Below are 16,810 nucleotides of genomic sequence, written 5' to 3' on the forward strand. Positions count from 1 at the left end.
CTCTTCCCAACTAGCAAGTGACAGGATGAGAGGAAATGGCCTCAAGTTGCACCAGGGGAGGTTTAGATTGGATATTAGGAAAAATTTCTTCATGGAAAGGGTTGTGAAGCACTGGAACAGGCTGCCCAGGGAAGTGGTGGAGTCACCATCCTGGAGGTGTTTAAAAGACATATAGATGAGGTTCTTAGGGACATGGTTTAGTGCTAGAGGTAGGTTATGGTTGAACTCAATGACCTTGAGGGTCTCTTCCAACTGGAATGATTCTAATGATTCTCATTGCACCTTAGCAATTCATAGTGTAAGTAGATACAAGGCCGTTACCTTTTCAGCCACAAGAGAGCCTCCGTAGCAGAGTTTCTGACTTGTGCTACACCTGCATTCACTTCATGGAGCACTATCTTCTGGAGGGTATCAAACTCTTCTTTGTTGGTTATAAATTTCTGGTTTATTTTCTGGAGTGAAAACAAGAGGTGAAGCCTTTTAAGACCAAACAGTGACCTGTTCTGCAAATACCACCTATTTATCACAACTCTTCCCTGCAAAGTGATACCACAGATCCCCAACCACATCACACGCTTCCCATGGCACAGCTGCCCTGCCACACTAGGCACATCTTCCCAGGGCACCACCCCAGTCACATCTGGGTAACACAATCAAAAAAAAAACCCCGCATTTCAGTCAAAGATTTACAGGGAACCTGCCATTTCTGTCTGACAAAATGCTTTAGGTTCCCATGGCATCCTCTACACCAGCAGAAAGGAGTTAAATCAACCTGCTCTCCAATCAAACTCCCATTTGCCTCAAGCTTCAGGTACAAGCAAGAACACCTTCTGACAACTGCTAAGCTGCAAAATCTCAGTTACACGTAGCAGTCATCAGCATGCTTAGGCTTTTTAATTTATTCCCAAGTTTGTTATGCACAACTCCTCATAAAAACAAGAGAAAAAATTATATAAGGGGCAGATAAACACATTCTTCGTCTACATTAAAGGAGAAGCTGCCTATCACTTGACAATGAATATTCAAGGTTTTAGTTTTTTAAATAGCATCCTTCTCTCTTGCTATTTTCAGTATTTCAGTGGCTACCTTCAGTAAGAGAAGCACCAAACAAATCTGAATGTATGCAATGTTCCTTATCATACACTCAGAAGATATGCTTTGTTTTTCTTCTTTTTTTTTTTTTAAAGAAAAGCTATGAAAAATCACAAGCAGCACTTCAAACCTATTCAGACTTTGAGCTTGAAGAACTACCAGACCAAGAACTGAGGCTGCAGGGCTTGCCCTGACCTGCTGAGAAGCTGCTTCTTAACGCACCAACTTCCTCCTACTTGGTTGAGGAAAGGGATTTTTTCCTCCACCTCCTTTGTTATACAATCCAAAGTCAATATTGCTACCATCACATCATGACTTATAACCTACTCAAGCTCAGAATCAAAGTCATATTCACTAGGTGTAACAGATACTTTATTTGGCAGTCAAACAAGTATTTTATAAGATTTCACACAACAACTGGATTTCTTAAACACAGCATGTATTGTAAAAACAGAATTAGGGGTATTTCAGCATTGTGATCTGACAGATGGTAACATTATAAAATATTAAATAGCCTTCCACTATTGACTCCTAAAACAAAGATTCTTGAGCTTTAGTGCCCAAAATAGATATTTTGTTTAAAAAAATTTTAAAAAAATTTAAAAGTTGCCAGAAAGAAGGTGTTACCTTGATGTTACCTACAAAATCCATTTTGACAGGAGCAAAAACAGTTGGTCCCAGCTTGTCTAGAAAAAAAAAAAAAGAGGCCATATTTTCTGTTTTTTTTCCAGTCCTCATGCCTTAGTAACAATTAATTTCATTTACTCTCTTAACAATCCTTCTAAATGTCAGGAGAACACTAAATTAGTAACGTAAACCAAAGTCTTTCTTCGGTGTAGAGCTGATCCACCTCAGTGGGTGCAAGTGTTAAAATACACCAACCTACAATTCAGAAGTCCTCAAAAGGGTTCATGCTCACAGGGACCTCACGTCCACTGTCAGATGCAGGGGTCAAGCAGGTAGGGAGCTGCACTGGCTGGAGATAGAAGCCTTTGGAAAAAAATCAATAGATAGTACAGCTGATGGCATGCTGTCCACTGTACTGGGCATGTAAGGTATACATGCTGCTCTTCTGAGGGGAAGAAATTGCTGCTCCAGACAGACCCATAAAGTTCCAGACAGTTTGGACATGGGTCTCATCTAAATGAAAATGGATCTTCCATAAACCGAAGTAAGAAACATCTTCTGGTACCAGTCAAATTAATTCTGCTGATAGGAACTGTTTCTATTATACCACTTTAATGAAGAAACTAATTCTCTAAGCCAACAGCTCCACCTTTTCTCGCAACTGAAAACAGTCAAAAGGTGTCAGAAGAAAAGGAGGAGGAGCTGCTTACCCAGAACAGGTACAATTGCATAACACGACTCCAGAAACTCCTCTGTTGGTATGCCCTCCTCCTCCCGAAGCTCAATATCGCTGAACCTGGTGTCCAGGACAAGCAGAAAAGGTTGTTAAATTAACAATTCCTTTTTTGCAACTTCTAAAGGCAAAATTACATTTCATGCCCACTTCATTTGCATAGATGTAAAATTTATAGACATGGAACCACCAAGATAGCTTTTGTTTCATTATGTTAAATGACTGCAGAAAGGCACATTTGGTGGTGTGCAAGCAGGGTCTGCAATTACAAACAAGGAAAAAACCTCCCACTCCACTCTGTACAGTTAATTCTACAAAGGCTATCTTCTTCAATTACTGTGCTATATACAGTCTTGTTGAATAATCTCAGCAAATAAAGCTTTAAAGGCAGAAGACTCTTAAAAATGAGTCAATTAAAGGCTTAACAAAGTTTCAATAATCCTTTTAATTGAAATCTGTACTACCTATTGCTCATGACACTGAAGAAGGTAGGAGAATCGTTTTCATTTCTGTCTTCCTCACACAAAGTCAATCCACTTAAAGAATTCGTTTCTGACTGCAGCAGCTTGTGGGCACCAGAGCTTTTTGCAGCTTGCAGCTTGTTCTCTCCATTTTCTTTAGTGCCTTACATTTATAGGAAACAGAAGAAAAACAAAAATAGAAAAATAAAACAGCCACATACCCATACTGTTATTCCTGTTCAACAAGATGCTTTCTATTTGAAGGAAGGCACTTAGATATCTGGATCATGCAAGTTTAAAAGCTCTCCCTGCCAGCAACATGACTCTCACTGCAGTTCCCCTACTGTTGACTGCTCAGACCACATTTCCACCAGTCCCTTCCCCACTGCTTTTTAATCAGACAGACCCAGCACCAGGCTCCAGTGCAGGTGAACCCACACATCCTCAGAAAGGACAGCAATATGAGAGGAGAACGTTGAAGAAGTGATTGGGTGCAGCAGGGAGTAGACTCATCTCCCTAAAAGAAAGATCACTTCTCACATCGCTGGAACTTCACCAGTGCTGGTAAAGTGGCACAATGCATTTTCAAAAGCAAAAGAACAATAGTGACTTATTTGCTCCTTCTCATAAGTAAACTGGCTGCTTAGATGGGTATACTGCTATGACATCAAAGGTTGCTATGTTCTCCCTGGTTTGTATTAATATCTTTAAAGCTTCCAAGAAAAAGATCCAGTTGCCTCTTCCCTGCTGTGTTCTGTTTTATTTCTTCTTTGGGGTCAAGTGCATCTGTGTCAAATAAACACAACACTACACAAGTGGCCCCGAATGCACGTTATTCTGCAAGGACTTATCATGCTACACAACACTAGTTACAGAATTGGGAAAAACTCCAAAGGCAACCCATGTAAGAACAAAATCAACTTGATCATTGACTTGGGCTTAAAAACCTCAACTGATTCACTGACTGCACAGGTATGTTTTGGAACGGTGACCAGGCAGAGAAAGCTGCTGTTTGAGAACAATACAACAGGACGAGCAGAAATCATACATTACTTGTACAGACCCAAATTAAGCTCAGCAGACCTTAACAATATAGCCATGTTGGATGGAATTTTATACTGAATTAGTGCAACAGTGTTTTAGTGAAGTCTCACACAAATCTAAGTTTCATGCTATTGCTCAGGTCATGGAAGAAATAAGGTACATTCTAGTATTCTCTTAGTTGCAGAAAAAGTGCTAATTTTCCATAAAGATTTGTGAAAACCATCAAGAAAGACTACAAGGTCAGCCCCTCCAAGACAGGCACACAAAGGATCAGTGTCCCCCTTCTGACAGCACAGCCCTACACACCAGCAGAGGTGCTGGCATTCCCAGCGAGGGCCTTTGGGAACAATGTGTCTGTCCACAGTGCAAGACGAGCCCGAGCTCTGTCAGGCCATATTGTTACGCACGTCAATCAGCATCTAGAGGAGCCTCCACTTGTCCAAAAAAGGATTTTTAATTTCCTTCCCCATTCGGTCCCAAGTTAGCTATCAACAAGGGCAGGAGCTATGCTGGGAAGACTTGACAACAGGCAGATATCAGACTAAAATACACTGACATTCTCTCTCTTGGGAAGCAACATATCAGCCCTCTCACAGGCACCCTACACCTCCCTCCATTTACACTTAAAGAGTAACGATGCTGGATAAAAGATGGTGCATATGTTTACCTGCCAAACCCTCTGCCATGTGATCTTCAACAGAAACATCACTTCCCCCCTCATTTGTCTCCAGGTTTAAACATTCCAGATTTTTAATAAGGGTTTGCTCTTGATGGTTAATTTCTGCTTTTACAGAGCCATTTTCACAGGGGTTCAATTCCATCTGCCTGAAGAAAGGGAAAGAATACTGGTTAGTATATAAAACATTGCTTGGTAAGCTTCTTCCTCTGAAAACACATGAATAACAATAAGAGAAAAACAGTTGACAGAAATTATAGGCTGTCACAGGCTGCTCTGAGCAAAAGAACTTGTCTAAAATAACAAAAGGAACGAGGCAGCTCTTTGCAGCACATAGGATTAACACTTCAAGCTCGGTTTGCAGAGTTGGAATATATTTACAATGACCTTTATTAAAGAGAGATACAAATAAAAAAATACAATTGATTATGATAAAGAAAATCATAGCCAGATATTGTAGCTAAAAGAATATTCTCTCATTAGTACTTTAAAATATACACCCTTGCCATCTGCTATACAAATCATAGCCTTCTCTCCATCAACAATTTTATGAGTTTATGGAGCAGAACCTAAAATGCAGGAAAGAGCAATAAAGTGGGAGAGAACTGGCTGGTGACTGACCACTAGGTCATCAAGTGGGTGTCTGAGAAAAATAAAAGGGAAAGGGCTGATAAAGAAGAGAAGTGAAGTAGGGTGAGCCAGCTCCCTTTTGTTGCGTCTGCTTCCAAGTACACAGCTCAGAACAATACAATTCTGCCTGCATCCAGCACTAGTAATATTAAAGTATGGAAAGAACAGACATTACCAAAAACAGATTAGAAAGACATTGACAATAAAAACTTTTATCATACCTTTCTGTTGAGGTGTGACTAGACAAGACAGAGTGCTTTACCTGCAAGATAAGTGGGGAGGGGGAATATGCTTTAAAGCAAGAAGACTGTATCATGCTTCTGAGGCCTCACATTTCATTAAACCCAAGCTGGAGTTAGCAAAAAAGGCTGAAAAGCTAAGCACACGCTCACTAATTCTCTGACCTGGAGGCAGTATACAGATAGAAAACAGTGCTACGTTATTACACTGTTAAAATATTGAAAAGAAAAAAAAACAAAACAAAACAAAACCCTTCTTTTAGAAGCTAGCTAGCAAGTGGCAAGTGAGACACAGTACAGCATATGGAAAAGAAACAAGGCATTGAGTTTTCTTTGCAATGATGTTTTCCTCACTTATGAAAAGAAATTATGAAAAAACAGAAGAAACATGAGGCCAGATACCAGGTATGGTGAAATAACCTCACTACCCAGATGTAGGGACACATCTACCTTCCTACATACAGCTTAATCTGCTGTTTGTCAGAAATGCTCCAGTTTTGCGTATGTAGTTGTGGATTCAGGATCCAATAAAGTGCCTTTGTCGTTAAAAAGATAAGCTCATCAGCTCCTGGTGACGTATTACCACAGATCCGATGCTGCAGTAGCTTAGGAGAGTAATAATTGCTGTGAGCTCCTGCAATGGACCAACTTGTCATACACCCGGGGTATTTCGAAACACCACTGTCTGCAGCTGGAGCAGGCCCTGAAAGTTAATGCTTAATAACTTTCATCTGTCACTAGAAGTTAAAAGATTGGTCACTGCTGATTATTACAAAAAAATGGCCCTATCTCACTTGCAAACCACAAGAAATATCAGAGTATGTCCAGTGGAGGATTACTAGCTATAATATGGGTAAAAATGCATTCCCTACTTCTAAAAATGCTGCTTCACAAAAGGGCGCCTTACCAGCTATGCAGAGACTGAGAGAAAAGGTTAGTGGCCATTACCTTGTTCGTTCTGAGAACTGCTAAATGTGGGGATCCAGGCGGGGTCTGATGCAATAACTCAGAAGTGAAGGCAGTATTTGCAATCTGCATACATTCTTCAAGAGTCTTCAGGAAGGTGTCACAGGTTGATTTTAAAAGAGCTCCCATATCAATTCCGCTCTGTGGGAAGAAACCAATGGGAAGACATGGGCTCAACACAGAAGAACAACTTTGAGCAACAAATGTCTACAAAGCAACTACTACATTCATGATTTCTGTTTAACATTAATTAAAATGCAATGCGTCAGCTGCTCAGAGAACTGGCATCATGTATTCCTGGGGCTATGCCCCCTCACAATATCACCACTCTTCCCAGCTTCTCACTACAAAAAGCTCAGGATGCTTGTGTTTTGAAAGCAATGCCTTCTAGTTACTTATCTCTGGTGTTAAAGGTGCATTAAATACTAAGCCTTGGTGTATTCAACAATGGCATTCCAGATGACACCACTGGCACGAGGAATGAAAAATAAACAAATTAAATGGGATCAGAATGATCTGCAGATAATTTCAAAAACCCGATGAACAAAAAATTACTACAATTCAAAAAACAGGCAGAATGAAGTATCACATTACCACAACACTCTTCATCTCTGCAAAGTGCAGTTATTGATCCTGAAATGATTGTAGCATTAAATCTTTCCAGTTAAATAGCAGTAAGATCAGGGAAAGCGAGTTTTGCCCCAGAAGCATAAACTATGAGCTGGATAAACATTACATTACTTATTTGTTGTCAAAACCTATGAGGTGCAAGTTCCAACAGCACCTTTTAGTCATTTATACACTACATCGTGCTTCTGCACTGGCTGTTAATTCACCATAAACAGTTTATCGAGTATCTTTATGGAGATGGTTTGGACATACAAATTATTAACCCTGACATGTTCTGCCTGCATGTCCTGCACTTGAGGACCCATCTCTCCAGTGAGAGGCAACCTGGAACTTCACACCAGCTTCTCCAGCAAGGGATGTGCATCCTTCTTCACACATTTCTCTCTCAAAGCAAGGGGCAGATCACTGTCATTAGGAGACCCCTCTTAAATGAGGTTTCTTTGGTCAGGAAGATTTGCAAGGTTTGAAACTTAAGTGAGGCTAATCATGCAGTTCTTTCTAGCAATTTTGCTTTTTTGTGGTCTGCGTTGTCTCTTGACCTTTTAAAAGTTTTGGCTGAGAAGTGTTTTTCTGAGCAGAATATTAATGACTCAGGGGCAGACAAATGTGCAGTTCTTGTAAGTTATCTTCTTATAAAAAATATTTTGGTTTTTTTGATCCACTATATACATATGGTCAACTACAGAGATGCTATTATCTGGATCATAGATCTCATCTCATCTCATCTCACTACTTGCCACCCCAACACAGGGAAAGATATTTGCAACAATACAGTGTTACTGCATTTAAACAAAAGCTGTTATGTGGGTACATTATTTCCCATAGGATCTCTGCAAAAAGAGGGTACAATATTAACCAGCTGTGAGTGAACACTACATTGGCTAACCAGAAGAATTCACAATGCTCAAGACTTGACAGATGTGGTCTACACCAAAAATAGTGCTGTACCTCTGGTTCTGATACCCCAGAAATGCTGGCTTCCTTCGTTTTATGCACTTGCTGAACAAGAAGGTTACAGTACAGTCTAAGTTCAGACATTTTAGTCTTCAAGGCTTCTGTGTTTTCAGTGAACTCTAAAAGTGAAACAAAAGAAGAGTTACATTTATTGTATCCATCTTGAAGTATATGATTTTGGAAAGTCACTGAAATAGTATTATCCAATCCAATCAATACTTTCTTCGTTCAAAACATTTCCTATCAACTCAAAAAGATGAGCTGGATTTGCCATAAATTATGCTCCTGACAGGTAAAAAACTGTTTCACTATTTGTCATCATAGACAGGAACAGTATGTTCCTAGACTTAGGACACATAGACAAAGCAAGTACACACCACTTGACTTTATTTGGCCTTTTAAATAGGATTAAACCCTGACTTGTTTTCACTAAGTAGTTTAAAGTGCAAACAATTACACTGTGAATTAAAAGACCAGGATTCTGGGTAGAAACCACTGGAGGGAAAAGATGCAACCTGTCCAACACATAGGAATTCATTTAATACATATCCTTGAATCATAAAATGATTGAGGTTGGAAGGAACCTCTGGAGATCAACTGGCCCGACTCCCCTGTTCATAGCAGGGTCAGCCAGAGCATGTTGCTCAGGGCAATGTCTATTCACGTTTTGAGTATTACCAAGGATGAAGACTCCACAACTTCTCTGTGCAACCTGTTTCAGTGCTCTCTTATCCTCACAATATAAACATTTCTGCTTATGTCTCAATGGAGTTGCTGGTATTTAAATTTACGCCCATTTCCTCTTGCCCATTCACTGAGAAGAGCCTGGCTCCATCCTTTTTTTATGCTCTCCCCTCAGATATTCCCTTTAATCATCTTAGTGGCCCTTTGCTGGATTCACTCCAGTATGTCCATATGTTTAGTGTACTAGAAAGTGCAGAACTGAGCTGACTAATCCAGATATGGCTAACAGTCAATGTGAGATTTTTCAGAAGTAATTTTTTTATATTAGAGTCCTAGAATTACAGAATAAATTAATTTCTGTTAATAAGACTAGCATCGTTTAGTTCTGCAAATACATCAGTAGCTTTTTACCCTGTGCTACTGCACGTCAGTTTACAGATATAACTTTGTTCTGCTTCTAGGAACCAAGCATCAGATTCCCACTTTGTGCAGGGCCCTACAGTAGCATCTTCTGCTCAGTTCTGACTCAGTTTGAACCAGTAGATGCAAAGCCAAGTGACAATGCACATAAGGCTAAGAGGAGAAGCGATCTCTCACCTAAGGGAAAGGAAGTGCATTTGCTCAGGATCACAAATATATTAACAATAATTAGCTGGTTTTCCATCTTCTGCATAGTCACTGTGCTGAGGTTACACAAGGTTAAGGCTTGAGGTCTCATACTGACTAATGAATAACAAGCTTGTAAGCAAGAGGGGTCTTCACTGGGGTGAAAGTGAAATTGTTGGTGAAAGCGAAGAGGTCAGTGAATTAATTTTTATAGCCTGACCATGATCAGATTGCAGTTTCCAAATACTAGTATGCACATTTAAAACCAATTGCAAACCTTGATTTTAATTGCCAAGGGATTGTTGAAGTGCACAGGACAGTTCAGTTAGAACATGGAAGGAAAGGGTCTGAGGAACGCCAAAGCTCAAGAGCCACAGGCATGAGAGGCAGGGTCATCATACTAAGACAATTGCACAAGGTGGGTGTCTCACCTTCATGCACAGTCTGCATCCCAGTGACCCACAGCCATCAGCTACTCACTCCTTGTACTTACAGAACCCATCAGCACAGGGTTTTCAAATGATTTATACAGAGTATATTCTAAGGCAAAGCCAAGTTTTCAAATCCTCGCACTGAGAGGTAACACCTGAGATTTCTAGCTAGAGTTCCCACACAGCCTGGCTTTTAGCACCACCAAAAACCTGAAGCACAAGTTGGACACAGAGTTCAGGAACTGATTTTGTCATCTTTGTGTGTACATCTACAAGGGTAAGGATGGGAAAATACAAAGCAATAGTATGTGCCAGCAAAAGGGTGTTCTTGCCTTTTTCCTTCTGCGTCCTGCTGTCAGTCAGACAGGCTTTGGCAGTTCCTAGTGCAACGAGCCACTTTTGCCTTTCAACTGCATTTCTTGCCTTCAGATAGAAGTATTGTTCCCCTGGGATGATCAGGTCCATTCGCGTGTTATCTGCAGGATGAACTGGAAGCAACACAGATTTCAGACCAGTCCTTTGGCCCTTCCCAGCCCAGCTGAATAACTAAGCAGGTATATTAGGTGGCAGGTCAAACAATAATGAAAGCAGAGGAATCTACAGCCTCCACCTTCCCCTGTTGCCATTTTATGACTTCTTTTCTGAGTTAGGGAATAGACAGGACACCTACATGTACAGCTGTGGGACAAAAGGCCATGAAAGGCAGTTTTGTGATCAGTACAGTATCATCTGCAAGTCTTTATGGAAAGGGCATTCTCTTCTGGCAAGCTCTTCTCCCAGGTTTCCAGCCCATAACTGAACCTCAAAGATGTGGCAAGTGATCCAATATGAGTGAATGGACCTAGTACTGAAGCTTATTATTAATATTTCTAGCTTCAGCTTTATGCTTATGGAAAGTCATTTGAAGCTGTGTGATGTTCCACCACGGCTCATGAAAAACAGTGACCCACCTGCCTGTGGAATAACCATTATATTAGAGGCCTGAAGCTCTCTTAACATTTTCAAAATACTCTAGAATAAAAACTGGCATATAGATCAAGTTACTGAGTTACTGCAAATACATACCAAAGAAATCAAGCCACCAAATGGCTCTGGTGTTATTGTATCTTACTTACCTTGAATTTCACACACAGCCATTTGGATGCTTCCCTTACAACCCTTCCAGGCATCTTCCTGAGAGTCATAATAGGACAGGATGCCACCACAGAGAAGAAACCACCGAGGCTGCCAGCCTGAAAAACAAAACTGCATTTCTCAGTTGCTTCTCTCCAAGAAATTCCACCACCTCTCTTATTCAGGACACACTACAAATAAGACCCCAAAGATTCTCAGTTTCTCCAGGAAAATCAAACACTTTGAAGCAGTAAGATCTATGGACAGCCCCGGACGTTGTACACCATAAGCCCTACTTGCTGGCAGCTACATGTCCTTTCTGCAGGCAGCTGGAACTCAGCGGTACATTCCTGAGATGTCACATGTCATTTGCAGTAGTTTTGCTAACATGGCATCACTGGCTCACTCTCTCTTGCAAAACCGCCTTTTCAGTCCAACACCCCTCAACTCCTTCCATCACTCCTCAATCCACCTCTTCACTCTTCCCAAAAGCCACCTCAGCTGTCTTGCCTTACACATGTTCCTCCCTTGCGGGAAGGGCTGGCCAAACTCTCCTGAAAAGCAATGGGCAAGAAACTCCTAAAAATCAAGGGAAGCAGGGAACAAAGGCAGATGTGTTGGACTTCTGAGCACCATCTTTCAGCAAAGCAGTTCTCAATACCTCTTAAATTTCCATGCTGACCACATAAAAAGTAATCTTGAATTAATTACTTGCATGTCTGGATACCTTCCCTGAGAATAAGCAAAACACCAGGCTAGACCAAAAACAAGTGTTCTTGGTACCATTTTTGCCCACCCTGTTGCCCAGCTTCAGAAGTAAATTACCCCTTTTGTTTTCTTCTTTTGGAAGTACTACAGCGGTATGAAAAAGATGCAAACAAACAAGACAGGACAGGACAGCCATCATTTATGTCTAATTAAAAACTACAAGCTCATTAACTTAAGAAGAAAAGAGGCAGCAATGTCACTGGAGGAAAGCAGCTTTCGTTACTGAGCTGCAACAAGCTTCCTGGGCATGGACCAAGGGAGCAAGATACCGAAGCTCCCACACTGTGCCAGCAAACCATCTCTGGGAAAACTACATTTCCAAGACCATGTGGGTCATGTTGCTCCTACGCATTGTTGCAGAGGGGCTTCATTTCTGCTGTCCCCCACACTGGGGCTCTGGCCACCAGCACGGCAGGAGCCCAGGCTGGGCTTGGGCGAATATCACATTGTAGGAATGACAGCTTCCTACCAGCAAGAGACCGACTCCCTAGGCTACTGCTGAAGCCAAGCCCAACTCAGTCTAAGGTTAGAAAGCCCGAAAGCCACAGGCTAATAGTACAAGTATGGTTTGGAGCTTTTTTGTTTGGTTGTTTTTTTTAAATAAGCAATACCACGGCATCTAAGCCAACCTGGTCTACAGATTGCTGAACCTTGGGGGTGTCTGGAAAACAAATTAAACATAAATCCTTTTCACACTCTTCCAGAGCTCTTCCATTATTTCCTAGAAGAATACAAAAACATTATAAATGCCAAAGTACTCTCAGTACTTCTTTATATGAAGGGAAAAAAAAATCACAAGAATGAGAATTAAAAAAAAAGAAAAATAGCCAGACTGATTTTTATTTGTCTTGACACCAAAATAAAGAAACTATCCTAAAAGTCAGTATTGCTATGGAGGAACTCACAAAAAAGGATGTGATTGTTCAGCAGACAGAAGCAGTTAATCGCTTCAGACACTCAATGGCACAGAACCAATCCTTTAAATAATGCACAGCACCATGGTCAATACAAGCCTCTAATTCAGTCTGGAGATCCTGCTGCTGCACATGAATCATTTCAGTCACAGCCCTACAGCTTACTGTTGCATCTGATGCTCACCAAATTGCATTCCACCAATCAAAAGCTGTGTGATCGATTAGCCAACATACAAAGCACTCTGCCTCCATCACTTCGGAGGCTGGTTAAAAATACGTTGTCAGTCAATATATTTCATTGAGGTTTTTTTTTGGTTGGATTTTTTGACTCTGGGTCTTTTTTTTTGAGGGGGAAGCAGCAATTATCTGTCTTCCTTTGCAAAACCTAACTCTTCTTTATTAGATGTGTACTAAAACGACAATTATAGACAATTGTTAACTAGGACAGTGTATGTTTTCTGAACAGAATTGTTACACTAATAAAAATACATTTTTGTAAAAGGAAACCAATTTAAAAATAAAACCAACAAGGAAATCAAGCAAGGTTCTGTCAGAAGATGCACTAACCACCTGGTACTCACTGACACTGAGTCAGCAGCCATGGGGAGGTTATCCTAAACAATCAGCTAAAAATAGCGTGTGGCTGACAAATCATGGGCAGTGCAACAGGGATACGAACTGCAATTACAGGAGCTTCACATTTGCAGACAAGCAAAGAGCAAGGAAAAAAAAAAAAAGAAAAAAAAAAAAGAAGACAAAGAAAAGGAAAAAAAAAAAAGACACTTTGTGAACACAAGTCTTGGGTTTATTAAGCTTTATTCTCTCCCCATAGACTCTCCTGGGAGTATTGCAGTTTCTGGAGCTGAGCATTCAGACTTCACCTGAGATATAACTTGATGATCTTAAAGGTCTTTTCCAACCAAAATGATTATATGATATAAAGTTAAAGCTGAACCTTTCAAGGTCTTACAGGTGCCGGCACCAACACAACTCTGAAGAATAATTTACTGAGGTCATTTATACTGGCGGTGCACAGGCAGGACAAAACATAGCTCATACTTCCACAGGCTACCTTAGAAAGACAGAGCTATCAACTGTAAAAATTGACCTTGCTGGAAATTAAAAAAAAAGGAGGAAAAAAAAAAAAAGAAAGACAATAACATGCAAAGGACCATAAAAGTGAGTAGTATCTTAGGGTCTCAGTCATAGAAGATAGCGAAGAGATTCCAGACAACTTCACAGACACTGGTTAAGGTCCTAATACATACTACACTCCTGTGTGAAACTTAAAAGTTAGTACCTGTAGTACCTGGAAGATCTGATATTGTCCACTACAGGAAAAGATATTTAAGCAGTCTGTGCCTACTAAGGATTCAGCATTTCTCCAGAAGCTTCCATGGGCTGAAAGAACTGCCTACTTCCTTCCCTACACATCAGGAAGTCTAGATGCAACTATCACTGAGCAAAGTTGACATTTCTTGATAACACAGTTGAAATTTGGACATAATTCAAACTTCAGTGTTACACAACTCAAACTCTAGACAGTATTCATTCCAAAGTGCCAAGCCTGAAGAAAAAAACAGAACCAAACCAAAAGAAAAACATTTGAAGACATGTAGATCATGTTAGACATCCACAAAGCTAAACCATCTGGGAGAATTACATACTCAAGAAGTCAAACTGATGACCTGGAAAACAAGCTGCAATTAAGAGATACCAGTTCGAGTTGCATTTCTAAAAGGCACAAAGGCCAGACACCCAGATTTTTATTATTGCTTGCTTTCCACTAGAATAATGTAATGCTTTGTGCTTATTAACTTCTTGAGCTTCAATGTCAGCCAGTATAAAAACTTATGCAATAGATAGTCCTTGGACTTCTTCAACCTTAATTCAGGATTTTAGTGCAGATGGGAGATAATTCTCAAATTTCCACATTATGGCAACATCTGCCTAGTAGGAGGAATTAAAACGTTCATCACATCCCTACTGCTAATCTCATGGGTAAGACCCAGGACTTGGCTGCAGCCCACAGCACAGTGGCAGAGCAGGGGCAGGTCCCTGCTTTTCTGTGTGGTTGCTCTGATAGTCAGGGACATCTCACAGCAAGGACAAGCAATATCCATCTCTTCACCCCTTCAAGAACAAAAGTAAGCTGTGTGTGTGTTCACCAAACTACCACGTACCGCTTTACCTCCCAGCAGCCAAGGGCAGATGAATCACAGCTTCTGCCCAGCACCGTGTCAACAACTCATAGCATGACAAGAGCTGCTCAGGAAAATTCAGCTTAAAGGGACCAAGGCAGGGCTGGTGTCTTGCAAAATAAACAAACAAAAAAAACCCAACCAAACAAGAGAAAATCCAATATATGTCCTTCCCCAGTTGCCAGTGCTGATGCAAGTCTATGAGTGACATCAAGTTCGCACCTCTTCTAAAGCCCAGCCCGCTCCTGGTTGTTCAGGTAGCAGCTGCTGGCCAGAACATACTACCTTTCCCTCATGCAACTGTGACCACAAAATGCCTGCCTTCCAGTTACAAGGAAAGTCATATTTTGCAGTTCAAGGGTGCATCTAGCAGCCAAAACACAGGACCAAGTCAAGAGACCTTATTTCCAGCTTGGAAAGAAGACTGCTGAGCTGCCCTGGGTCGTGCTGAGAAGAACCTGACTTCTGCGCTGAGCTGCCTGCCTCTCCTCACCTACACAACACTGACGTTTCATACTGGCCCAGAAGGACCAGTGCTGGTCTTAAAGCACTAACATCCGAAGGAAGAGGATTTCCCTGGGGAATTAAAGCTATAGAAATCTCTGTGTCACAAATGGATGAAACACTTGTTTTCAAGATCCCAGAGAGTCCGCAATCTCAACTATTGGGCACCCACACCAAATCTCACAATCTAGTTCTTAACAACTGGCTGCGGCCACGTGTGTCATGTTTCACTCATCTGTGACAATGCTGTCAGTTTTTAGCCAGGAAAACCATTTAGCAAGAGAGTATCTTACACAGACCAAACTTGACACTTTCCCCCTTTTTACTCATACAATGAACAGAAGTAATACAGTCAAAGGGTTAACTTGACATAAGCAATTTGCACCCAAAACTGCTCCCTGCTTTTTCCATTCATCTTCCTAAGGCTATCCAGCATTTTGGGAAGGGCAATCCCAGGTACTGGAACACATTTTGCAGCCTTAATTGTGTAGTGAAACAATTTGTCAAGATAAAAATCCACAGTCCATATCCGTGAGGGACAGCAGACAGAGAGAGTGTGTGACAATTCAAGCCTCTCTGAGCTGTCATTATCTCACCTATAGAGCAGCTTGTAGAAATTCCCACATTGCAATTTTACTCTGATTATGTGCACATTAACAGCAGGAATCAATACCAAAAGCCCCTAAAGGTAACAAAGGTAACAGATTTAGCACTTCAACAATGGCATCACTTTTTAAAGCACTTGTTTGAGGTACACCAGAGGTTTCAGTGAAACAATCAACAGGTGGAACTAGCTTTAACACAGTGACCCTCTCCCAGATGGTTTTTCTTGCAGAGGTCCCATAAAAATCCACCCTCATTTCAATCACAACAGTTAGGGCAGTTCTAGAAGCACTGAAAAAGGACAGAGGACAACTGGGTTTGTTTGCAAACAGTTTTATGACAGTGACCACCCAAGGCATGGAGAGAGCAATGTACCAACAGTCAAGCATTTTTGAAGGGGACACAGTGAAAGGATGAAGGGCAGAGAAAGGATCATGGCAAGTGATGGAGGCAAAAGTTCAATAATCTGGTCCACCGCCCAGACACACTAACTCAAGTTATTCAAAGCTACCAGGAGCTTCCCTCCTCTGTTTATACTTCCCAGCCCCAGCAAACTATTTGCTCCTCTCTCTGACCCCTGGAGTGGTTATCAGGCCAGACTGAGTCAATGAATTTATGTAAACACATACAGATACCACATGGTGGTATCACTTCACCATCATTCTGCCACACCTTTTGTTTCTGTCCTTACCCAGCCATTCCCTGTGATCATTTATTTAGTTCAGTGTGTGACTGAATGCAGAGGCACCGGTACTGCAGCATACCTGGCAGGGAACACTGCACCGTGTCGGCTCTGCAGCATCGCTCTAACACCTATAACAGAGGAGAGAGGGGACACGGATTTGCATTCCTGCAGCCTCATCAAACTTTTCTGCTGCAAGCACATTACTCAACTCCAAAAAGGTATGACAAAAGCAAGCGTGAAGAAAAACAG

General features: G+C 41.2%; 1 protein-coding gene across 1 annotated transcript in view; it reads right to left on the reverse strand.

Annotated features, from left to right (window-relative positions):
* The window catches only part of PLEKHA8 (pleckstrin homology domain containing A8), a gene marked incomplete at its 5' end in the record, with an annotated part of 31,374 nt that overhangs the window by 9,519 nt on the left and 5,045 nt on the right, over positions 1–16,810 (reverse strand). Inside the window, 10 exons of the mRNA XM_080338955.1 lie at positions 322–452; positions 1,720–1,778; positions 2,430–2,515; positions 2,917–3,076; positions 4,625–4,782; positions 5,485–5,525; positions 6,451–6,609; positions 8,047–8,171; positions 10,106–10,261; positions 10,889–11,005. Of these exons, the coding sequence (XP_080195081.1) occupies positions 322–452; positions 1,720–1,778; positions 2,430–2,515; positions 2,917–3,076; positions 4,625–4,782; positions 5,485–5,525; positions 6,451–6,609; positions 8,047–8,171; positions 10,106–10,261; positions 10,889–11,005 (1,192 nt within the window). The remainder of the gene's footprint in view (positions 1–321; positions 453–1,719; positions 1,779–2,429; positions 2,516–2,916; positions 3,077–4,624; positions 4,783–5,484; positions 5,526–6,450; positions 6,610–8,046; positions 8,172–10,105; positions 10,262–10,888; positions 11,006–16,810) is intronic.

Source organism: Nesoenas mayeri (assembly GCF_963082525.1).
Source record: "Nesoenas mayeri genome assembly, chromosome: 2".
Lineage (NCBI taxonomy): Eukaryota > Metazoa > Chordata > Aves > Columbiformes > Columbidae > Nesoenas > Nesoenas mayeri.